We start from the raw sequence: 26,762 nt of genomic DNA on the forward strand, positions 1-26,762 counted from the left end.
ATACAAGACACTATGAGTACAAAAGACTTTTGTTAGTAGTACAAATGATGACATTTGTCATTCTGAAACTGGACTCCACCTGAAGAACAGGCATTCCCTTGTTATAAATTGCTTTCTTGAAGACAATGAAAACCCAGTACCTTTCTAGATAGCTAACAACAGCTTCTCCTGGAACCAAAAGTATCATATAAAAGTTGAAAAGTGTTAAAAATCTGAGTTAATAAAATAGCACAAGCATTTGAAGCATATCAAGAGCCTGTGTTTTTAAAATGTGCTATATTGACTACAAATATCTTGAAAGCAATTACTCCAGCAGACTGCCTCCCAGTGAAGGAGCGGCAAGAGATGAAAGGTAAATAAATGTCCCTTCATGTAACTAAGTCCTCTGGCCTCACCTGCCCTCTGCAGGGAGACCAACATACGTCTTATCCTCTTACCCCACAGTGCCTACTACATACCTGACCATGTCACATTCTTTAATTACATGCTAATAGATCTTTCTCCGATAATAGACTATAGACAGGCGGAAGACAGAAAACCTATTCTTCATCTGTGTATCTTCTGTAACTACAATGATGTTTTGGTCATAATAAATATTTACTAAAATATGTGCCCTATATGAATCAGTTAAATGATTCTCCCCAAGCCCAATGAGTCTAAATTCCAAGGAAGAAAAAGAAAATTGGATTCATTCGGAAAAAAGGAAAAAAGTTCATTCAAGTCTTCCTTTAAAATATTTCTCAGAATTACACATTATATTAAACTTAAAGCTGGTCTTCCTAAGTGAATTCATCTTCCTTAACTGTTCTATATTATAAGGCTTTCCAAAACAAGAAGCTGTAGCTGTAGCTGGAAATCTCCAGCTCCTAATATTTAATGCGATGATGGTAAAAATGCTAAAATACGCTACCACCTCCCACAGACTTAGTGAATATTGGTAACTACAAATTTCTACGATAATATCCTTCTTTATTACTGAGATCAGACACAGATCAAGCTTCCTTAATACAGAACCACCAAATGGTTAAGCACTGGTTCATGAGTGGGATCTTAACACTCCTAGAGCAGCTCATCAGGTTTAAACTTCAAGGCTCACCAAGCTGGTCTCCCTCTGATTGACCTTATTTTCTATGATTCCCCAATTCAGACACCTCTTCCAACTGTATCAGTCTCCAAATCCCCACATGTGCCACATTCACATCCATCTTACAAAAACGGTAACAATGAATGGTCAATAAGCACTTGTTATGTGCCAGGTGCTGTTCTAAGCACTTTAGTTATACAAATTCATTTCATCTTCAACAATCTGATGCAGTACACAATTTTTACCCTCATTTAGCAGATGACAAAACTAAGACATAGAAAGGTTAAGCATTACATGTAATAGCAAAAGACAAATATTAAAACAGTAATAGTCTTATCTTATATAGACCAAAAAAATATTGTATTTCTGATTTATAAACTGTGCTTAAGGGATTCAGAATTTAAGTCTGGAATTACATGTATTCATTTACTCATTTTATTTATTTTTTTAAAGATTTATTATTTATTTATTTATTTATTTATTTATTTATTTATTTATTTATTTGGGGGGGGAAGGGTGAGGGAGAGGCAGAGACACAGGAGGAGGGAGAAGCAGGCTTCATGCCGGGAGCCCGACGCGGGACTCGATCCCGGGACCCCAGGATCGTGCTCTGGGCCAAAGGCAGGCGCTAAACCACTGAGCCACCCAGGGATCCCTCATTTACTCATTTTAATGTGCTAACTTGTATATTGCTATCTTTATCATTTCTAAGAACATTTTATATCTTTCAAAATCCTGATGAAGAATCATCTCCCTATGAAGACTTCCTCATAATAAATCTGTACATTTCCTTAAACTCTTATAATAGTAGCCCTTTCCTAGTATTTAATAACACCTTCTTCAGTTGTTATTTAACGTATGTACATGTAACAATACCAACAACCCCTTGAAGAGAAAGGCCTTATCTTATACTTTGTGCTCGACCACAGTGATTCCTATGCATACTATACATATAAATATTGTGAAAGGTGATACCACAAAGCTAAGCCACCTTCTTATGTGCAAGGCCTACATCTTTAGCTACTCTCTGACAATGCTAAATATACAGCATGTAGAGATGCAGTTACACTTCCACACCCAGAAGAATATCCTTATGAATAAATATCAATAATCTAATAAGTACCAAGGATCTAAATAAAGGAAATATTTATAATCCTCCTTCCTTCCTTTTAGAACTTTAACATTCAAGGTAAGGAATCTTTTTCCTTTATAAATCCTTTTATGTCAATTTACATTTTTGCTTTCCTAAACAGAAAGAAAATACTTTTGGTCATTTCTCTCCAGCTAGGATTTACATATACTTGAAAACAATCATTATTTAAATGCCTATTTAAATGCCTATACTTCCCTCAGACAGTTTCAGTTCCTTTAAATTTCTAATCACCCCCCAAAAAAATTAAATTAAATTAAACCTTCTGCAAAATTTCCAAATGTCTATTCAATTTGTAAAGCCCAAAATTACACAGTGACCTTAGGTAAGGTAAGACCCATGCCGAACAGGATGGAAAAATTACCTCATGATTGTCATGTTATAATAACTATTTAACCCAATGAGCTACCATTTTTAAAAACAGTACATTACTTAGTTTTTTTTTTTTTAATCTATTATGGTGCTTAAAACTTATACATAACCAATAATTTTCTACCTACATTTTCATTAGGCTACTCGTTAACTACATTCAGTAACTCTAACAATTTATCCAGTTTATTAAAATCTATCTGAAATCCAGTACTAGTTTATAAAATGGCTTTCATTTGCATTGGACCGCTGCCACATGCAAACTGACCAAGTATTCTCCACACAAACAAAAATAGTACATTTCAGGTGACACTAAAACGCTTCTAAGTGAGATCAGGATCAATTTCTGTATAACACAATTTAACTTTTCCCCAGTTGACAACTCCATAAAAAAAAATCTTAGGTCCATTTCATCCTTCAGAGAATCCGATACTACAATGGTAAGTATTTAGCCTGGTATATCTGCTCATTTTACTTATAAAAATTGAGACTGAATCAAAAACCTTCAGTACAGCAAAGCTTTGTAGTTTACTCAGCATTATTACAAGGACAAGTCAACGTTTACCAAGTGCCCACCAGATGATGCCAGGAATTGTGCCAAGCACTTTTACTACATTACTTATTTATGTCACATAAAAACTGCACTCTATAAGGGAATTTCAAAATGTGCCCAATGTCTTAATGCTCATAAATAGAAGGACTGGGATTTATTTATTTTTTTAAAAAGATATTTAATCATGAGAGACACCGGGGGGGGGGGGGGCAGAGAGAGAGAGAGGGAGAGGGAGAGGGAGGCAGAGACACAGGCAGAGGGAGAAACAGGCTCCGTGCAGGGAGCCCAACATGGGACTCGATCCCGGGTCTCCAGGATCACACCCTGGGCTGAAGGAAGCGTTAAACCGCTGGGCCACCGGGGCTGCCCAAGGACTGGGACTTAAATTTGTACAGCTTGAAAGCCTACACATACTTCCTATAGCACGCCACTTCCACTTCCAGCAAATTCAGGTACCTGAAAGAGCCATGAGGGGCCACCATTTATGGTCCCTCTCCTCATCCCCTTCCAGAACTCCTGGTCAACCCTCACAGCCTATCACAAACACCACGGTCTGTGTATAATCCTACCAGAGTGTTAACTACTCCTTCCAGTGAGCTTCCTCCATATCTTACACTTACTCCTATTATTGTACACTTCACATTTATTCCAAGTATTTTAGTCTTTCCTACTCAGCTATTTACTCCTTAGAGCCTACAGATACATTTAATTCTTCATGAATACCCACCATCCAATAGCCTACACACTGCAACATAGATACAACCTGGTCTGCTATAGGTGCTTCTGTGTCATGAATTACCTTATGTGCGACTGGTAAACAAGGATCATAACAATAAAATCTAAAAGTCTGTCATTTCAAGTGTGATTTTTCCCCACATGTCATCATTTTATACCACCAAGTAACAGCAAATGGCTGCAAAAACATCCAAAACAGCAGACTATGAACATGCTGTCTGCTCACGCTCCTTCCTCTCAGCCCAACTTGGCCACTGTCTGTCTTGGCAAAGCTTGTGGCTCAGTTCTCAAATTTGTGTGCTCCGCCTCTGCATAATTTAGCAACCTCAACCCTATATAACCTCTCCTTCCATGAAGGTATCTTGACCTACTTGTTTAAGGTAAAGGCCCATACCCACTACTGTATTAACTTACTAGGAATTTAACACATCTTCAGAACTTGTGCTAGTATTTTTATTAGTACTATTAGTCCATTGGTTACAAAGCTGCATAGGTTTTGAGTAGCCTGCTTCAATCCCATTTTTCCCATAAACTCTAATTTTACAAAACATAGCTTTTTCAAGAATGCATATATCTCATTGTATTAGATGAGATGAACTGAAAAGTATTACATGAACTCAATTACTGAGTAGCCAATGCCTACCAAGTATGATACATTCATTCATTCAACAATATTTACGGAATATCAAAGTAAATAAGGCACTGTGCTAGGCACTGGAGACACAGTGACAATGGGCACAGTGTAATTCTGCATGTTTGTAAGTGTATGCAGGCGTGCATGCATACCAGTGTGTGAGTTTGTAGGACATTCAAGTAAACAACCTTGAATTACATATTATTGATAGAGATACATTCTAATCTCTATACCAGCAGTTTCCAAACCTTTTCAGAGGAATCGCTTTTTGTTTCCTAACAAAAATCTTAAACAGAAACAAAATACACCAGATAAAAGCAGATTCCTGCATATTCAGCATGCCCTGTCCCTGAGATACCTCCCGGGTACCTGGGGCTTGTCAGGCTATGATTTAAAAACCACTGATCTAGCAACAATACCTTGTCTTTACATGACCGTTTATAAATAATAAATGTCTCACATGGACTGAGAAAATCAATTAGGTCACTCTAAACCAGCTAGGAGAGATTTTACTCGTTTCTCTCTCTTCCCATGCAGCTGTGTTAGTAGGAACCCTAAAGCTACTCCTCCCACGTGCTACTCCCCTAGGAGGTGATGTGAGACACCAGGGTTTGGAGGGAAAAAAGCCTACAGTATGTAATTTAGGCCAACTCTGGTGACTCGGGGAAATCTCACCATCATGATGGCAAAATCTTAGGGGGTGAAAATTAAGGTGAAAGCCCAGGGAAAAAGAAATTTAAGAGGTTACCCTAACTTGGAAAGGCTTTAAGCCAAAACAAAACAACACAAAACATGCTCACAGACCACAAAAGATCTCACCAAAATCCCTAGGGTCAGAAACCAAAACTGAGTTTAAGGACAGAGTCCCCATCGAGTTTGGATACATAAATAAAATAAACAAAGAACCCCTGCTCTCCGAGGCTGCCTTTCTCAGAAGCAGGAGTAAGCAAGGAGACCAACATAACAAATAAGTCAATTATATGATATCTTAGAAGATGACACATGATATGGGAAAAAGAAAATGTGAAGCTGAGTAAGTGAGGGAGGACTGCCAAAATATAAAGGTACAAGTGGGGAGAGAGGAGTGTGATCTGTGGTTGGTCTTAAATAGAATAGTGAGGGTGGGCCTCACAGAGGGTCCATGGGAACATCTGTGGTCCTGCAGTTGTGGCACAGCAAGGAGTCCAGCTAGGATAGAGCACCGTGAGTGACAGAGACTGGCAGCACCCAACAGGGAAGAGAAGAGGCAGTAGGGGAGGCGGATCATGTAGAGGCTTAGAGATCTCTATAAAGATTTTAGCTTTTACTCTGAGCCACCACAGGGCAGGGAGAAAATCTGATTTGTATTTTAAAAGATTACTCTGCTAAGTGAAGTCCCGAATGCAGCGGAGCACAAGCATACACAGGGAGACCATGAGGCAGCTACTACAATTACCCAGGCAAGAGATGGGAGCTGAACCAGGGTGGAAGCACAACAGGTGGTAGATAACAAGTGATCAGGTCTTTTTTCCTTCATTCAAACACAGTTAAGTGGGTTCCACTCAAATTATCACATATCCAAAATCTAAAATACACTAGTAGCAACAGACACTGTAACAGCTCTCTAATGGCTTTAGCAATGCCTCCACACTGCAGAGAGATTTCATACGCAGCCATAGCTTGTTTGAGCTCACTTCTATTTACTGCACTTCACTAATACAGCGCAGACGCTGCCTTCTACACACTGAAGGTCTGTGGCAACCCTGCACCAAAAAGTCAACAGTGCCATGTGTCCAATAGCATTTGTTCGCTTGATGTCTCTGTGCCACATTTTCCTACTTCTCAAAATGTTTCAAACTTTCTCATGATTATTATATTTGTTATGGTGATTAGTGATCTCTCTGTTATTATAGTCACTATTCTGGGGTGCCAAACAGCACCCATGGAGGAGGACAAACTTGATTTTCTTTATTTTTACTCTGTGATTTTAAAATATTTTCTACTCAATTTTGTTTTTGAGAGTTTTAGTTCACAGCAAAACTGAATGGAAAGTAGGGAGATTTCCCATATGCCCCCTACCCCACACCTACATGACCTCCTTAATTATCAACATCCCGCACCAGAGTGGTACATTTCTTACAGCTGATGAACCTATGCTCACACATCACCATCCAATATGCACAGTTTATGCCGGGGTTTACTCCGTGCTATACGTTCTATGGCTTGGACAAACACATAATGACATGGATCTACCATAAGAGTTTCATAAGAATAGTTTCACTGCCCTAAAAATCCTCTGTGCTCTGCCTTTTCACCCCTCCATCCACCCTAACCCCTGGCAATTGCTAATCTTTTTACAATGACAAACTTAATTAATAATTGTTGTGTGTGTTCTGACTGCTCCATCAACTGGCTACTCCCCCCACTCTCCCTCTCCTGGGGCCTATTCCCGAGATGCAACAATACTGATATTAGGTCAATTAATGACCCTACAATATAGCCTCTGAGTGTTCAAGTGAAAGGAAGAATGATAAGGCTCTCACTTGAAATCGAAAGCTAAAAATGATCAAGCCTAGAGAGGAAGGCATGTCAAAAGCCGAGACAGGCCGAAAGCTAGGTCTCTTGCGCCAGTCGGCCAAGCGGTCAATGGAAAAAAAGCTCTTGAAAAAAATTAAAAATGCTACTCCAGTGAACACACAAATGATCAGAAAAAGAAACAGTCTTATTACTGATATGAGGTAAGTTTTAGTGGTCCGGATAGAAAATCAAACCAACCACGATGTTCCCTTAAGCCAAAGCCTAACTTGGAACAAGACCTTAACTCTCTTCAATGCTGTGAAGACTAAGAGGTAAGGAAGTCCCAGAAGGAAAACCTGAAGCTAACAGAGGTTAGGTCATGCGGTTTAAGAAAAGAAATCATCTCCATAACATAAAAGCACAAGGTAGAGCAGCAAGTGCTAATAACAGAAGCCGCAAGTTATCCAGAATATAAGTAATAAAAGTGGCTCCACTAAACAACAGATATTCAGTGCAGACGAAACAGCCTTATATTGGAAGATGCCATCTGGGACTTTTGCAGCTAGAGAAGAGAAATCAATGCCTGGCTTCAAAGCTTCAAAGAACAGGCTGATTCTTTTGTTAGGGGCTAATGAAACTGGTGAATTTAAACTAAAGGCAATGCTCATTTACCATTATGAAAATCCCCGGGCCCTGAAGAATTATGCTAAATGTACCCTGCCTGTGATCTATAAATGGAACAACAAACCCTTGATGACAACACATCTGTTTACAACATAGTTCACTGAATATTTTAAGCCCACTGTTCTGCTGCTCAGAAAAAAAAAAAAAAAGATTCCTTTCAAAATATTACCACTCACTCACGATGCACCTGGTCACCCAAGAGCTCTGACGGAGATTGAACCATGAGATTAATGTAGTTTTCATGCCTGCTAACTAACAAAACATCCATTCAACAGCCCATGAATCAAGGAATAATTTCTGCTTTCAAGTTTTATTGTTTAAGAAATACATTTTATAAGGCTAGAGCTGCCATAGATAGTGATGCCTCTGATGGATCTGGGGAAGTAAATTAAAACCCTTCTGGAAAGGATTCACCACTCTAAACGCCATTAAGAACATTTGTGATTCATGGGAAGAAGGTTCTACATTAACAGGAGTTTGGAAGAAGGTGATTCTGACCCTCATGGATGACATTGAGGGGTTCAAGACTTCAGTGGAGAAGTAGCTGCAGATGTGGTAGAAACAGCCAAGAGAATGAGGATGAGACGTGGGGCCTGAAGAAGGGACTGGACTGCTGCTGCTTCACGATAAAACTTGAAAGGATGAGGAATTACCTCTTACACATGACCAGAAAAAGTGGTTTCCCGAGATGGAATCTACTCTTGGTAAAAACACGGTGAGGACTATTGAAATGACAACAAAGGATTTAGAATATTACATACACCTGGTTGATAAAGCAGGGGCAGGGTTTGCAATTATGACAAAAGTTCTCCAATGTGTAAAATGCTATCTAAAAGCACTGCAGGCTACAGAGAAATTGCTCACAAAAGGAAGAGTCAATCAATGTGGCAAACAAACCTCACTGTCCTATTTTAAGAACTTGCCACAGCCACCCCAACCTTCAGCAAGCAGCACCCTGATCAGCCAGCAGCCACAACACAGGGCAAGACCTCCACCGCAGAAAAATTACAACTTGCTGAAAGCTCAGATGATGATTAGCATTTTTTAGCAATGAGGTATTTTATAATTAAGGTAGACACATCATTTTTTTAGACATTACGCTATCGCACACTTCATAGAATACAGTATAACATAAACAGAACTTTTAGATGCACTGGGAAACCAGAAAACTTCTTTGACCTGCTTCACTGCGATATCTGATTTATTGTGGTGGTATGTGCAGTATCTCCAAGGCATACCTGTAAGTGGATTAAGTTTTTCTCAGTTTTCCACCACTAGCACTTTCTCCCAAATGAAATTTATGTTCTTTCATTCCTAGTACTACCCAAATTCCTATTACTTAAAAATGGTATGGGGCAGGGAAATGGAGAGACAGATTTTTAAGTGTATGTATCTTTCATTTAAGTCAGTATTTTTTTCCTTTTTTCTTCTTTCCAGTGCATTTTAACACATGCCTCTGTTAAAAAGTAAGAAGAAAAATGTAAGCAAGCTATAAACTTTCTTGTACATTAATAAAAATACTGAGTATTGATGGGATAGTTTTCTGTATTTTCCCATTTCCAAATTTTACCATAGCCAGTCTAGTAAACTTTATGATGTCTTTATCCTCCTACGCGGTAGTCTGTCCCATCTTCCTCTCCTTTCATTATCAAAGTTGCAGAGGAAAAAATATACAACATAAATGTTTGACTGGTAAAAGAACAGAAACATAAAAATACGAAAACGACATTTGGTTGACTTTGTTACTCGAAAATAAAATAAGAAGCAGCTTAATAGACTTCCTTTTTTTTTTTTTTTTTTTTTTAAGCTTTCTAGTATTAGGGATCAAGTTGAGATTTTAGGTCACACACTTTTCCTGCCTTAAGCAATTACTGTGAGACAGCTTGAGGATGTGAGGGCAGAAAAGTGGTAAAATATAAATTATAGAACTTTATCATGCAACTAATAGAAGACTTCATAAATTTATTTCAGGAAAAGCTTAAAAGTTCTTTGCCTTCTGAAGACTTTAGGACTATTCGCAATAACTGACAAAACAACTTTGGTATCCATGTTTATTTGATAAATCCTTTATAATAATGTTACTTAACAGCTGAAGCAAAGCTCCACAACCTCAAGCTCCACAACATGCATGATCTTACTTCTTACAGTATATGGTATCAAATTATCTGAAAACAGGCTGACCTTTAATGAATTGTTAAGAAAGATAAAAATCATTTTTCAAAATCAAAAGTGAAAAAATTATTTACCAAAATATAAATATCCTCAACAAAAATGTTATTTTGATTTTTTCACAAAATCATATGCAATTAGTAAGTTAACAGTGGCTAAGCAGGGCAGACGAGCAGGGGAAGGATTTGAGCAGGGGAAGGATTTGGTTCACAGTCTTACCTTCTGATGTTTTCCATCGTTTCCATAAATCCTCAACAGTTATATGCTTATCTTCTCTGTGCAGATGGCTGTGTTTATTAGTAGCATCTTTATATTTCATATCTTCTCTGATAAACTATGAAAGAGAAAACACTAAGTTAACTAAACTTAAATTCATCATTTTACAATCTCTGTAAACTCAGAAACAAAATTTTGAAATCCAATGGATGGTAATTTTCAGATAATTATTGGTACATTTTTGGGATTTTATACTCACATTATCCTTACATGTTTATAAAATTTATTTAATAAAATGTCTTCTACTACTAACCATAACAACGACAATAAAAGTATCTATTTAATGCTCATTATTTACCAGGTTCTATCCTACATTACAATATCTATATCTACACACACACATACATTCTTAACTTCATGAGAGTTCTATATTATCTATCTCCATTTTATAGATGAGAAAACCAAGACCCAAAGAAGTAAAATAATTTGCCCAAGGTTGAAAAAATAACAAAAGCAGAGCTAAGTATATTATAATTAACTGCATATTATATATAACACATATAATACTTGCACTTAGGGACAGAGGTGTCTCAAAAATACAATAAATACTAACCTCAATCACTTCCTCATTATTTGTGTTCTTCTACCTGAGAAGCTATTACAGTTGAGAGGCTTTTGACTACAGTGTTCAGAACTAAAGTATTTTGTGAAACTCAAGTAGATCCTCTACTATTATTACTTTAAAATAGAGAAAATGGACTAAAATTTTCTTTCCTAAAAACCAACCTGCTCTGTATTCATTATATAAAATCCTTCCTTCTGATGCTCCCCACTGTCTCACAAATAAAAAGTAGCTTGCTTTTTATTTGGAAGAAGGAGAAGTAAACTCCTTTTATGGTTTATATACCATTTTCCAATCCTATCCCCAGCAGTCTATTCAGGCTGATCTCTTGACACTTTCCCCATATAAACTCATTACTCTAATTCTATAAAACAAATAGGTTTTTAAATTATTATGCTTTTTCTATCTCATCTCTGATTTTTGTTTTGCTATTAGTTTACTTAATATCTTTATTGATTTTTTTCTGATTTCAAAAATATAAGATCACACAAGAGTATTTCAGAAATCCATAATGCAGAAAGTGAATATTGCCTACAGTTCTGAACACCAGAGGCATGTTTTTCTGACTTTAATATACTGACAATGAACATCATTTTCAAAGGCTAAATTTTGCTGTCATTTTCTGCTAAAAAAATTTTTTTAAATAGCTGTACAATATTGAGAAATCACTTCACTTTTCTGAGATTTAATAACCTTAGCCACAAAATGAAAAAACGATGTTTTAGGATTAACACACTTCTCAATACATGGTCACTGGTGTTGGTCAGCAAACTGATACCAGCCTACAATATGGATAGAAATGGAGAGAAGCCATTTAGAAACCTTTATAGCAATTAGAGATTTTTAAAGAATCTGACCCAAGCATGTGATAAATGTACTTACTATATGTAGGCCCCATCTATAATGAACTGGAAATGAAAACTGATCCTTCACCATAGACACTTTGAAAAGCAATAACAAGGTCTATTCTAGTGTTCATATATTTTGCTATTCTATTTTTTTTTATTTTGCTATTCTAAATAGTGCCTCACTCTTTTTTTCTAAATACCCTTCTTAATAGTTATTTTTAAAGTGGCCTGCTTCATTGCTCCGACTCCTCTCTATTTCATACTTTTCTGATTTCCTATTTCTGTCCATTCCTCTTTGTTCTTTCTGATACCTTCAGAATCCAGTAGATATACCTGGAAAAATCACTGTCATTGAGATGTTCAGAAACTGCCCCTTAGCTTGGAAAAGATTCAAGAGCTAGAGAGAAATTCTAGAATGAAAAGCAGGATGACGAAAAAAGCAGGGAGGAAGCCTGCCTTGGAAATGGTCCAGTCAGTTGGAACAAATGGCAACTGTTTCATATTTGTGATACATGAGAAAAGAAAGAAAAGTCCTAGGAAATTCTCTTCACTACATGAACACAAAGAACCTAAAAGTAGAGTTTTGTGACTTTAGGATCAATGTATTTCAGAAAATAAAGTTAATTTCCATATATAGCCTAGATGAGGCATTCTAGCTACTGAGCTATTTTAGAAAGTCTAGGATGAGCGTGTAGATATCTGCCCAAATATATGCTTAACAAAATAAAAGAATTAAGATATCAAAAAAAGGCAATTAAGAAAAAAGCTCAGGAAGATTACCTATAACTCATTTAATATAAAAGAATTACCTGGGTCCCAAGAAGGTTGGGTCAAAACAAAAGCACAGAATTGTATTTTCCCTGAAATTACCTTTAAAAATAATATATGCTTCTGTTTTAAAACATGATCCCAAGATAACACAATTCATAACAAACCACATTGAAGCATATTCTGTATCTCATACATCTTCAACATTTTGATCACAAATGTGACTAGAAAGCACGAGAATTACTCTATGTTGAAACTAAGTTAGAAGGAACGCCTGGGTGGCTCAGCTGGTTAAGCCTCTCTGCCTTTGGCTCAGGGTATGATCCCAGGTCCTGGACAGCCCCACATCAGGTTCCCTGCTCAGTGGAGAGTCTGCTTCTTCCTATCTCTGTGCCTGTTGCTCCCTCTGCTTGTGCTCTCTTTCTGCCAAATAAATAAAATCTTAAAAGAAAAGAAAGAAACTAGGTTGGAAAAATTTTAACTGAACCAGATACACTAAAACTCATCAGCTTCCATTTAACCCTCTTTCCAGTGTTTCCTACTGACTATTCTGACTGTTCAGACTTTTCTAAAACTTCACAGGAAACTGCAAATTATAGAAATGAGGCAGGCTATCTATAGAAATTTTAAAAAGTCACCAGTAATTGAAAATGCATGAGAAAATGACAAATCCTTCTTGTTGGAATCAGTGAATTGGAAAACAGAATGTGAAATTCTAGGAGGTAAATCCTCAAGTAATGTACTACAAATAACGTAGAGTTCCTTGGTAAACATGTCCAAATATGTACCTAGTTATACCTACTATAGGAAAGGCTGAATGACAATACAAATACAGAAGTACTCAAATAAATGACTACTGACTATTCTTCTCAAAAACAATCACACAGATGGTTCTTTTAAATATATATACCTAGTTTCAGGAAGTTAGCTTTTAGATGACAAGCTGATTTCAATTCCTTGTATCTCTAACATATATATTATTTTGTATTCTGTATTTATATTTTATATTTGTGATGCTATATATTTCTTCTTTCATTTTTTATTTCTGCATTTATATTTGTATTTTGTGTTTGTGTTATTTTTATGACAGTGTTTAATAGAAACTGACACAGGCACATTTTAGGGTTCTCTCCCTACCAACGTTAGTGTACATCTCTGAATGTGTTCAATCATCCTTGCTCAATTTATCACCATTGCCACAGCTATGTGACTAAAGGATGGACACTTGACCCAAAAGAAAACAATCCAGATCATGACCAGGATGAGAGGATTCTATTTCACAAGAAAATGCAATTCAGACCATAAAAGAAAGGCTGGGTCACTTGGTGATGGTTCAAGGTGATAAGGAAGCTGGTATTGAAGGTACCATTTTATGAACAGTCAAGACCACGTACAGAGGAAGCCAAAACACAGAGACAGAAAATAATGAAAGAGAACAGAGAGAGAAAGAAATGGTACCAGGAAGTGTCTAGATTCTTGGTGACTTCCAGTTTCAGTTCCTCCGGAGGCCTAAGCTACACAATTCTTGTCCTGATTTCCATGACATAACAATGATACATAGGTGTTTCCCCTTTTATTTTTAAATATACAATTTTAAGATCTCAATACCCAAGGAGAAGTGATTTATCATCAGAGTTAATAAGCATTCAGATGGTGGAGTGTGAGAGACTATACTCAAAATCTGACTCCCCTACTTGTATTCTTTTTAGCCTCACATTTCTCCTTTGTACAGGCAGGAAAATAAAATTACCCACCACATATGGTTATGAAGAAGATTAAACTAAAAATTCATACTTAGTACACAGAAGTGCTAGACAATAAAAATAATTTCAGTTGTTATTGCAGTTGAACTTTAAAGCCTGAGTAAATTAGTTTCACCCTGACTAGACTGGTAAGTTAATATACATTTTGGAAAATATCAGACATTTACAGAGCTACAATTTTCCAATACTTTTAAAACTACCGTTTTAGACATTGTGAAACAAAATACATAACACAGAGATGAAAAAAGAAAACCACAACCTTTTCACTGACAATGTAAGCAGAGATTTTCCCAAAGGACACCTGTCATCAAAACAACAGTGTCCAAGGTCTGATATGTGAGTCAGCTAAAGCAAATCGGTTCCTGGAAAAAAACTGCAGGGTCTTCCTGTCTTGAAAATAATACTAAAATAGCTTAGTATAATGTCTCAGGGGAAAGAATGCATAACCAGAAAGGAGTACTATTATCCACACTTGTACAGATGAAAAAGCTAAGGCTAAGGGAGGGTTGACAATTTCTTCGACTTGATATAGTGATTTAGGAACAAAATACCAAAGTAAATTTTAAAGAATTCCAAAATTTAAGTCCTTCACCACTATTCACAGCACTATCCTAACCTGGATGTCTTGAAAAATGCACTGATTCCCAAATTCTCAGAAACGACACCATGCTAATAATAAAGCATGAATTGCCCATGTTTCTTCATCCCAAAACTGAGCATAGTGGTGGAAAGTACAGACTCAACCTTCAGACCATGAATATTTCAAATGTTCTATTTGCTGTATGACCTTAATAAACTACTTTCCTCTCTGCTTCAGTTTTCTGAACAGCAAATGGTAATAATCATTGTGAAGATTAAGTGACTTATTTCACATGAAGTGTAAAGAAGAGTGCTTGGTATGTAGTAAACACTCAATAACATCAGCTATTTTGTGTAAATTGTTTCTTTTTTTTAAATAAGGAGTTAAATCTTTGCCTTTACATGAACACTGTATCATTTCTTGAAGTGGTGGACGAGAACTTTGAGGCACGACAAAACACCACTGATAATCACTTATCTAACTGCAATAATATCAAATCTTGCTTGACACCCATCACATAAAATGCTGTAACAATGCAGAGATACAGGCTACTACTAAGATATTTGTCTTAATAACTCTGATCTTATCATCTACGATGGATGATGACACACAAAAACATAAGAGAACACAGGCAAACTGGAATATGTTTTTATGGAATTAAGAATGAAAAAGGTAAATCATTTAACATCTGAGAAAAAGTTCTTCAAATCCTAAATTCAAGTATTTTATTTTTCAAACATTAAAATTCTACACTAAAGAAAACTCCAAACTGATTTGAACAGTCTCTTCACCTTAACACGGCATAACTTTACACTTTTGCCCAGTTCCTACAGTTCTATATCAGACCTTAACCCATTCCCTAAGCTTCCAACATCAAAAACCCATTAGTCAATCCCCATTTACCCACAATAAATGTAATAATGACCTCCTTAGGGTCCTGCTCTGTTCGGTAGTCTTTAGTGACTACCGATCAGCCCTTGCATGGAAGGAAGCCACAAGAGCCAAGGAAAAAAAGACACACAAAAAACTGAGAGGAAAAAAATCCCTGAAGATTACACAGAACAGGGAATAGTGCTTGCTCCAACAAGACAGAATGGAAAACCTCCTAATTTGTAGATCCTCAAGTAAAATACTAAGAAGGGTTTTGCCCTAGGAAATACTGAGGAATACTAACACCAGACTATACATTGATTCTGCCCCCCAAAAAGCTTATAAATACAAGCCAATGGAATTAAACGGTTTCCACATAACTTAACCATTCCCTAGAATAAAGCTTAAGAATACAATGTATACAAAATACTCAGTACCCAACAAGGTAAAACCCACAATGTCTGACACCCAATGAAAAATTGCCAGGTATGTGAAGATATAGAAACAACAACCAACAACTAAGAGAAAAGTCAATCAAAACCAATTCAAAAATTGAAAAGGTGAGAGAATTAATGAACAAAGGCATTAAAAGTTATCATAGCTATATTCTACCTATTTAAGAAGTCAGAATAAATACGGAGCATGTTAATGGAGACATGAAGGACTGAAGTGGTTTTTTTTCTAAAGACCCAAATCAAAATTCTAAACATTAAAACTGCAATGACTGAGATGAAAAATACACTAAATGAGATTAATAATAAACATGACAGATGGAAATATCAGCAAACTTAAATACAATAAGCATAAGATCAAATCAGAGAGTGAACTGTGGTACAATGTCAAGTAGCCTAACATAAGTGTAATTGGTGTACATAAGGAGCCCAAGAGGGAGTGACAAAAAATATATACTTGAAGAATGATGACCAAAATTTTTCCAAATTTTATTAAGATTATAAACCCACAGATCCCAGAAGATCAATATACCTCAAGATAAGAAACAAACAGTGTTCTTTAACACTGCACCAATATACATCAGAATCAAATGGCTTAAGACCAGGGATAAAGAGAGTCATCTAAAAGCAACTGGGTGAAGGAGGGGAGATAAAAGACACAAAAGATACAGAGGAACAGATATAAGGGACAGCAGAATTTTTGTCAGACAACAATACAATCCAGAGACCACTCACGAGGGAAGCATATTAAAACATGAAAGTAAAAAACCATTAACCCTACAATTCTTACCCAGCAAAAAACATCCTCCAAAAATGAAGGCAAAAGAAAAACTTTTTTGGACATACAAACAGTAAGAGTTTATCACAGGAAGTCCTGTACTGCCAGAAATGTTTTTAAAAACCCTGTAAGCAGAAGGAAGATAATACCAGATGGAAATCTGAGCAGGGTAAGAACAATTTTGGAGAAATAACAGAGGCAAAAGCTTAAGGGAGTTCAAGAAAGAACGAGATGAGAAAAACAGTATACAAATCCTTTGGAGGGAACTTGTTGGAAAAGGACAAAGGAATGGCACCATAACCAAAGGGAGAAAGAGTCAGGAGAAGTTTTTATACTATTGTGTTTATGATGTGGGAAAACAATGGCAGGTTTGCATCAGATGGGAAAAATCCAGTAGAAAATGGAAAATTGCTGAAGTATTGTCCTAGAGTTGCCAAGGGGAGATGAGAGACGAGGTGGAGGGCTCAAGTAGAAGAATTCACTTTTGCAAGGAGCACAAACCAACTAATAAAGGAGCACAAATCAACAGTAACAGGAGAGAATATATAGTTTATAGCCAAAACTGAAGGTAGATGCACATCCCCAGGGGCCCTATACGACCTCTGACAAGGAGAGAGGAAAAACTTCCTCACCCCAATCCTAAGATCTCTGGTTAGTTATCACATCATTGGATAAGATGTTAAGCATACCACAAAGTATGGGAAATTAACTAGCAATGGGAAAGTAAAGGAAAAATACTGACCAATTATACTTAATAGATTTTATACAACACAAAGATTTCTCTTCATTGTCTTCTACAAAAGAAAGTAAGAGTTTCAAAATCTGAAGACCAAAATGTCCTATATCACAATTGAGGCAGGTGGAAGATATATGGGTATGTACCTTTGTCAAAATTCATGAAACTGTATAGCTAAAACTTCTGCACTGAATTGAATGTAAAATATACCTCAAATATTTAAACCATCAAGAATTTCAAAAAACTCATGACCTTTTATGGGCACAATTTTATTCATTAAAAAGATATTATTTATTCTAATACTGCTCATCTCTTATGTTCACTAAGCCAACCTCTAAGAGATTACATTAATTTGCCACATATTATACTTTGCAAATGACTTTTTATCATTTTTTTTTGGTTTTTCAGGGTAGAAGATTTAAAATACTTCCATTACTGAAACTCAAGGTTATAACTATAACCAGGGATCCCTGGGTGGCTCAGCAGTTCAGCGCCTGCCTTTGGCCCATGGTGGGATCCTAGAGTCCCGGAATCGAGTCCCACGTTGGGCTCCCAGCATGGAGCCTGCTTCTCCCTTTGCCTGTGTCTCTGCCTCTCTCTCCCTCTCTATGTCTATCATGAATGAATGAATGAATGAATGAATGAATAAATAAATCTTTAAAAAAATTACTATAACCAATTTCTTTGTGTTTTTTGGTGGTTTAGTTTTGTCACAATTGAGATTTTATTAGTTGCTCATTTTTTGTTAGTAAAGGCATTTCCATTTCTACACACTTCATGTATGTACCAAAATTCCTAAAAAAAAAAATCACGCCTTGCAATTCTTTTCTAAGCAGTTATTCCAGTGACTTTCCAGCTTAAAATCTGTAAACTTTCCTTAACAGGATATCAAGCACAAATATCTTCAAATATTGTATGATGTTACACAGTTAAGTCCCACAAATTCACAATTTAGTATCATACACACTACATACGGGAATTTTAATCTATCACAGCACATTAACAAAATTACTAGGAAAACTGTACTACTACAACCAAAGATGTTACAGAGTATACAAAATTCAGACAGGGAGAGCCAAGATCAAGGAGCAGCTTTCTTGAGGAAACAATTTTACCAAAAGCAACACAGGAACAGAAGTAATTTAAAATGTTCAAGATACATTACACTCACAGCAGACTTCAAACTGCCACTTAGCATGCTTTGTGTTCTAGGATATAAAGACTACCCCTATCTACAGAATGCCAGGCTGACACCCAAGACAATCAAAGCCTCCCATACCCAATATCCCAGTATTTTCTTGCTGTACCAAAAAATGAACAACTAAGAAATGATTTTACTTCTTAAAAAAGCACTTACTCATAAAAAATGGGATAAGGTGGGAGTCTCTCCTTAAAAATATTTCTAGAGCTATGAAAAAAATTTATTTACAAAACAGCTGATAAAAATATTCCTCTGGATTGTATAAGAAGGGAGAGAGAGAGACTACTGATAAGACATGGCATATGATATTAAGCAAACTTGGCTTCTTTCTCTCCTGTTGCATCACAGGCAGACTCTCCTCATTTTTAGTTTCTCTGTTTTCTGTAGGTAAGTCTTGTTTCTTCATGAGTCTCTTCAGCCTTTTTCCTCTTTGTGTCCATTTTCCCTTTTATTTGCACTTTTTTATCTGAAGATTTATCCTTTCCTGCTGCCATTTTTGGATTGGCTTCCACTTCTGCAGAAGCAGGTTTAGATGACAACCTTGCTCCTCTTGGCTCCTCCTTTACTGCCCCCTCAGCAGAGCTGACCTTCCTCTTGGGCACCACAGTGGTGGTGGTGGGGCAGGCATGGGCAGGTGCGTGTAGCCCCTGGCGTGCCAAATGCCTTCACAAAGCTGAAATGCCTGGCCACTGTCACTCCTTCTGCCCCCGCTAGTGGCTAGAATCCCTGTAACCCACTTCTCTGAATAGGACAATCCTATATTGGTATTCCAGGAATGCTGGCTTGCTGGGCCTCCTAGTGATAGCCTACTGAAGGAGTTCAAGTTCCCTCTATCACCACACACATATGCTATATAAGTAAGGTGAGACAGGTAAAACACAGAGCTGGCTGACAGAGGAAATGAAATGGAAATAGGATCAAGCTAAACTAGAAAGCAACGAAGACCATAGTACAAAGCAAGGGATTTCTCTGGCTTTGAAGAATGATGGAAGAAAACACAAAAATAAACAGGGAAGCTTTATATGGATGAAGTTACATTTCAGCTAAATATTAAAATTAATCTTGTAAGATAGATAGAACATGCAAAATGGGAAAGGAAGAGAATGAGAGAAATCATGAGTGAAAGGCCTCTCCGGGCATGAGAATACAGATATGTACAAAGAGCAATCTGTCAGCAGTTCACTTTGGGAAGAGTAAAGAGTGCATCAAGCAGCTGCAGAGTAAATGATAATGGCTAGAAGGATAGATTATGCCCAGACTATAAAAGGACTTAAATGGCAAATTAAGAAGTCTAGGCTGGACACCTGGGTGGCTCAGCGGTTAAGCGTCTGCCTTTGGCTCAGGGCTTGATCCCAGGGTCCTGAGATCGAGTCCTACATCAGGCTTCCTGCAGGGAGCCTGCTTCTCCCTCTGCCTGTGTCTCTGCCTCTCTCTTTCTCTCTCTGTCTTTCATGAATAAATAAATAAAATCTTAAAAAAAAAAAGTTAGACTATATGTTGTAGACTATAGTAGTACTTCTCAAGTACTTCTCAAGGTGTGATCAACTCCATGCTAACATCAGTGTTCTGAACACAGCTGAAGTTAGTTAAGTCTATTAAAGGCATGTTCAACTTATGATTTTGTTTTAAAGATTTTATTTATTTATTCATGAGAGACAGAGAGACAGAGAGAGAGAGAGAGAGAGAGGCAGAGACACAGGCAGAGGGAGAAGCAGGCTCCCTGCAGGGAGCCCGACGTGGGACTCGATCCCGGGTCTCCAGGATCAGCTCCGGGGTGAAGAAGGTGTTAAACCGCTGAGCCACCCAGGCTGCCCAACTAATGATATTTTCAACTTAGAATGGGTTCATTGGGATATAATCCTATTGTAAGATTTTTCTCCAGAACACTCTATGTTCCTCTTAACCAGGCCCACCCTCAGGGGGAACTAGTTAACCAGAGCCCAACCTGCAGGGGTATTACCAGAGCCTAACGGACCAAGCTCAAAACTCAATCCTACCAGGCTCTAGCCCTCCAGAGGGAGAAGAGTAATACCCAACTCCAAATCACTCTAGCCATCCTGTCTCACCTAAGGGAAAAGAAAAAGACCAAAACTGAGAAATACTTGTGAAGGTCACAGTCCAGAACCATAGGTTCACTAAAAGACTGGGACGTAATCATGAGACTACAGAACAACCCCCACCCCCCATCTTACTACAGGCCAATTTACAGCTGTTTCTTTTACCTCATACACCATGTTTAGCTCTAGCTCTAGAGAAAAAATGACAAGGCATACCAGAAGGCAAAAGACACCATTCGAAGAGACAGAACAAGCATCAAAACCAGACACAGTAGGGACTGATCAGATGAGGTATTTAAAACAATCAAGATTGGATCCCTGGGTGGCACAGCGGTTTGGCGCCTGCCTTTGGCCCAGGGAGCGATCCTGGAGACCTGGGATCGAGTCCCACATCGGGCTCCCAGTGCATGGAGCCTGCTTCTCCCTCTGCCTGTGTCTCTGCCTCTCTCTCTCTCTGTAACTGTCATAAATAAATAAAAATTAAAAAAAAATTTAAAAAAAGAAAAAAAAATAAAACAATCAAGATTAATACGCTGAGGATTCTAGTAAAGTAGACCATATATAAGAATGGATAAGCAATATAAGCAGAGATGGAAATCCTAAGAAAGAACCAGAAAGAGATACTACAGAGCAGTGGAACACAAATTAAGAATTCCTTTGATGGGCCTATTAGTAGACTAGGCACAGCTGGAGAAAAACTCTCTGCCCCGGCAGATAGATATATCAATAGAAACCCAGAAAACCAAAAAGCCAGAAGACTGAAAAAAACCAGAACAGAGGATCCGAGGACTGTGAAACAACTTCAAAAAAGTATAACATACATGTAACGGGAGTGCCAGAAGAAACAGAGAAAGAACAGAAGAAATGCCTGAAACAATAAAGACCGAGAAGGTCTAGGGTAGTGAAGATACCCAGTATGGTATTTTAATGGTGAGTGCATGTCATTATATATTTGTCCAAACCCAGAGAATATGCAACACCAAGACCAAACCCTAAGGACAACCCTGGACTTTGAGTGATTACAACATATCAGCATAGGTTAGTCCTTGGTAAAAAATGTACCAGTCTGGTGGGTGATGCTAACGAAGAAAGAGAATGCACCCAGTGTGTGTGGGTAGGACTGGATATGGGAAATCTCTGTGTCTCCCTCTCAATTTTGTTGTAAACCTAAACTGCTCTTAAAATTTAAAAAAAAAAAAAAAAATCCTATGGAACACATACACTTTAGGGTCCAAGAAAAGAAAGAATAAATGAAGATATCAGAGGAGAAGTAGCCAGAAGCAGGAAGAGAACAAAAAAAATCGAGCAATTTCTTTTCAATGTTATCTCCCATGCCACAATACTCCAAACAGAGCTGTTATGTAAATAAGTACATTATATTCTTGCTTTAATGCTTTTTCCCTCCCCCACCCTTCTTCTTGGTGTGACCCACCCATCATCTCCACCTGTGAAAACCATGCCCACTTCCAAAGGCCCATCTCAAGGACTTCTACTCCATGCTTTTCCAGATTTTTCTCAAAAAAATATACACTTTCTCATCTGAAACACAAGAGCAGTTCCATGATTCGGTGTAATATGCCATGACATGCCTTGTATTAGACACATAGAGCTGCATATGCCCTACTAGATGGTAAGTTCACGGAAGTCTATGCTTGTTTTTTCATTCTGCTCCATATTCAGTACAGTGCTCTATATATAAATAGGAACTTTAAAACATTAGGTGGTTTTTTTTTTTGTTGTTTTTTAGGTGTGTTTTGTTTTTAAATGAATGCTCAACAACGCCCTTAGGAACCTAGGCGTATTTCCCAAGCCCTTGAAGGAACCAAGTAAAAGAAAATAAAAGAAAAATGAAAACAAAACAAAGCATCTAGTTAATTTTAAAAATAGTTTTTAAATTCCATAAAAATTCCTATACTTCCCTAATTAAGACTTCAAAGAAATTTTAGGAACTTAGGAGATATAAAAATAAAGGTCAGTTGGCAAGGATTAGCAATTAAAGTGAAAGGCTCTCAAATATTTTCTATCAATTATTTGAAACATTTTCAGGATCAAGGCAAAATATTCCTTCATCTTAAAAAGGTTCTCTTTATCAACTGAGTTTAATAGCCTTATAGTTTCAGTCCTCCAAGGCTAATAACCCTGTAAAAAGACTGGCAGGTAGGAGTAATAAAAAGAAAGTTATCAACACTTGTTAGTACCAGTACTATGTCAATGCCATGAGCAAAGTCAAGCCAGGCCAGACCCAGCAAAGCCAGGATAGAAAGCCCAAAGGAAATATGGGGGTGAAAAGTAGTCTTTAGGGTGAGTTAAGTAAGGTAGGTTCTCCAGCCATGCTTAAGATAACACTCAAAACAGAAGTCAAGATGATTCAGAACAAATACAGGAAAAAAGCAGGTATGAAGTCCTAATGAAAGAGCTGACATCAATGCCCAAAGGATTACAACTAAAATTGAGGTCAGTCACAGAAACACAGTTCAAGAATGTAACCAAAGAGATTCTTTTAGAGTCCAGGGCTCAAAACTGAACATGAGTTCAAAAACAACTTAGAATTGTGCCTAAACATGCTCAGGAGTGAACGGGAGTTGAGACTGATGGGCTCTAGCCCAGTCCGCTGCACTGTGGGACCTAAGTAACATAATCAAAGCTGCCGTCTCATGTATAAAACAGGAATACCACCTGTCCTGCCTATCCCAAAACAACATTGCTGAAGATAATGTGAGACACCATAAATGCTTTATAAACATGATGTTACAATCAACATATGGTGGGGTTATCCTGAGGATAAGAACATTGTACCTTACATCTCCCTGATGTAGCATAGCACTTTACCACCTTAAGGGCACAAGAACAGCTTTCTGGAGAAAAATAGTCTTCTGAACACCATGTGGTGAGTGACTGCAGCATTTACTTCTGGGAGATATTCTGACAGGCCAAACATTGGATAGGTGAGTAGGAAAATTTAGACTATTGGATACAATTCTTCAGATATGAGTAACTGGGAAAGCCAGGAACTTCTACTAAAAATGAAAAGAGAAAACAAACAAAAAAAAAAAAAAAAAACCCAGGGGCATCTGGGTAACTCAGTTAAGCTCTAACTCTTGACTTCAGTTCAGGTCATGACCTTAAGATTGTGGGATCAAGCTCCACACTCAGCATGGAGTCTGCTTGAGATTTTCTCTTTTCCTCTCTCTCTGCCCGTTCTCCCACTTGTGCTAAATAAATAAATAAATTTTAAAAATTAATAAATTCTAGAAATCAAGGAAAGAGTCAATGAGTTTTATTTTAAAATAAAATAAAAATAAAATTTAAAAATATTGTTAAACTGGGATCCCTGGGTGGCGCAGCGGTTTAGCGCCTGCCTTTGGCCCAGGGCGCGATCCTGGAGACCCGGGATCAAATCCCACGTCAGGCTCGCGGTGCATGGAGCCTGCTTCTCCCTCTGCCTATGTCTCTGCCTCTCTCTCTCTCTCTCTCTGTGTGACTATCATTAAAAAAAAAAAAAAAAGTATATATATATATATATAGTTAAACTATTATTTCTAAAGAAAAGACAAAAAAAATCACTTAACTCTAGGAAAAATAGAATTATGTCAAAGTCTCTGTCATGTTACTAGAAAACAAGGTGCCCCACACATAAAGACTTAGCATGATAAACCGAATTGAAATAGATCAAAGCTTTACTAATAGCACAATCCTTGGCACAATACTTGGATCAATTTAATAGCCACTTAAGTGAAGTGAGCAAGACATAGACAAAGGGCATTACAGTGGAAAGTAGACTGTGGTAAGACATAGAGTGAGTTAATTATATGGCCCCATTTGCCTAGGACACTCCTCATTTATGCCTGTCATCCTGGTGTAATTATTAAAGTGAAAGGCTCTCAAATATTTTCTATCAATTATTTGAAACATTTTCAGGATCAAGGCAAAATATTCCTTCATCTTAAATAGGTTCTCTTTATCAACGGAGTTTAATAGCCTTATAGTTCTCCAGGGCTAGTAACCCTGTAAAAAGACTGGCAGGTAGGAGGAGTAATAAAAACAAATACTCTCTTTTACTTTCAAAAGTATGCCAGTTTGAATGATGAATTATATGTCACCTTATCCAAAACAACAACAATTATAAAAGGCAGATAGAATTAATATTACAGTAAAGGTACAATTTTATTTAATTCCTTTGTGAAAGAGGAATAGATAGGTTTTGTACACTGAAACTCAGATTTTTTAGGAGATGAGACAATATGCGAAGTGTGCTAAACTCTCAAAAAAATATATTACATAAATGCGATGCCATGCTGTGATCCGAAAATGCCTGGGGGAGGAGAGGAGCAGGACTGGCTGTACAGTCAGGCTGAACTGAAGCAGTACAGACACAGATCCTGATTCACACCCCTGCTGCTCTTCCCCCTTCCAGTGTGTAACAGTATTTAATACGAAACTCCTTTTAAGGAAAATGAAAAACTAATGTTAACAGGAATGGGAAAGGGCTTTTTTTAGTGAAAACGTTTCAGATATTCTGATATTCTGACTAAATAAAGTGGAAATCATTTGGAGAAGAGGGGCAAAAGATTTACTAGTGGAAGCAGGGGTTGTAGTAACTTCCCAGAAAAGAGGCCAAAGGTATTGGGTTGAATGTTTTAAGGTCATAAGATGATTTCAAAAGTTTTTGCTATAGATCATTCATTCTCAGTTTATAAACTGGTAGTATCTAAGAGTGTGTGTATTTGCCATTTGAAACACATCTTTCCACAGAAACTTACTTTAAGTACCTACCTACTTACTGCAGTACAAAAGCCCACTTAATCCATATGTACTGAACTAGATAATACCCATGGTGTTTCTCAAATGACATCCCACTAAAGACACATCAAGAAGAGGGTATATCCATTTAATACATCAGAGTCAGAGGGGGAGAGGCAAGACCATCTGGATGGCAAGACATGGTAGGGTAGGAGTAAGTCTTCTGGTTTCTATGGTGGTTGCTTTGAGGAACAAGAAAATACATGAATAGAAACAGGCTAGAAGAGGGGTGCCTGCGTGGCCCAGTCAGTTAGGCGTCCAACTCTTGATCTCAACTCAGGTCTTGATCTCAGGGTTGCAAGTTCAGGCCCCATATTTGGCTCCATGCTGGGCATGGAGCCGATTTAAAAACATTTTTAATAAAAAATATAAATAGATGGATGGATGGATGGAAGGAAGGAAGGAAGGAAGGAAGGAAGGAAGGAAGGAAGGAAGGAAGGAGTCAGTCTGGGAGAATCCGTTCTTACCAAATATCATAAACAGAAAAATAATAGCAGTTGGTAAATTAACTGGAAAAGCAAGACACAGAGAAGGAAGCCCAGTAAAGAGACACTACAATTGTCAAGACAAGACATAAAGAGCCTGGATATTCAACTAAACAAGTGCTGAAGCAAGGAAACAAACTTAGAACTCAAGAAATATCCTAAGTACAACTATAAAATAATAAAGACACTTTCTCAAGATCTGTCTCAATAATTTAAACAAGGATTCTTAACCAGTCTAGGTTACAGAATCATTTTACTTTTTAATGAAAGCAAAGAATCCTCCTCCCACCAAAATACATGCACACCCTGCTTTCCAGTAACAATTAATATATTACTATAATAATTACTGTGTCACACGTTTACAACTTCCAGTAGAGCATATTAAGAAAATTTTAAGGTAGAACTTGGGCAAAGTGAAATCACAAAGTACAGGGGCAGGAAACAAAATCTTTTATAAGATCATTACAATAGCCAAATATAAATAATTTGCCTGAAATTATAATAACTGCTATAAAAGTATAGTCCAGGGACACATGGGTGGCTCAGTGGTTGAGCATCTGCCTTTGGCTCAGGTCATGATCCTGGGATCAAGTCCCACATCAGGCTTCCTGCAGGGAGCCTGCTTCTCCCTCTGCCTGTGTCTCTGCCTCTCTCTCTGCATATCTCTCATGAATAAATAAATAAAATAATTTTAAAAAAAGAAAAGTATAGT

At 37.3% G+C, this 26,762-nt stretch overlaps 1 protein-coding gene and 1 pseudogene across 5 annotated transcripts in view; both read right to left on the reverse strand.

Moving 5' to 3' along the window:
* The window catches only part of STIM2 (stromal interaction molecule 2), a 140,611-nt gene that overhangs the window by 47,664 nt on the left and 66,185 nt on the right, over positions 1 to 26,762 (reverse strand). For all 5 annotated transcript variants that reach the window (XM_072808444.1, XM_072808454.1, XM_072808423.1 and 2 more), the window contains exon 3: positions 10,094 to 10,208. In XM_072808444.1, coding sequence (XP_072664545.1) covers positions 10,094 to 10,208 — 115 coding nt within the window. The remainder of the gene's footprint in view (positions 1 to 10,093; positions 10,209 to 26,762) is intronic.
* LOC140610897 (non-histone chromosomal protein HMG-14 pseudogene) lies at positions 19,017 to 20,942 on the reverse strand (annotated as a pseudogene).

The sequence above is a fragment of the Canis lupus genome, chromosome 2, assembly GCF_048164855.1.
Source record: "Canis lupus baileyi chromosome 2, mCanLup2.hap1, whole genome shotgun sequence".
In the NCBI taxonomy this organism is placed as follows: Eukaryota; Metazoa; Chordata; class Mammalia; order Carnivora; family Canidae; genus Canis; species Canis lupus.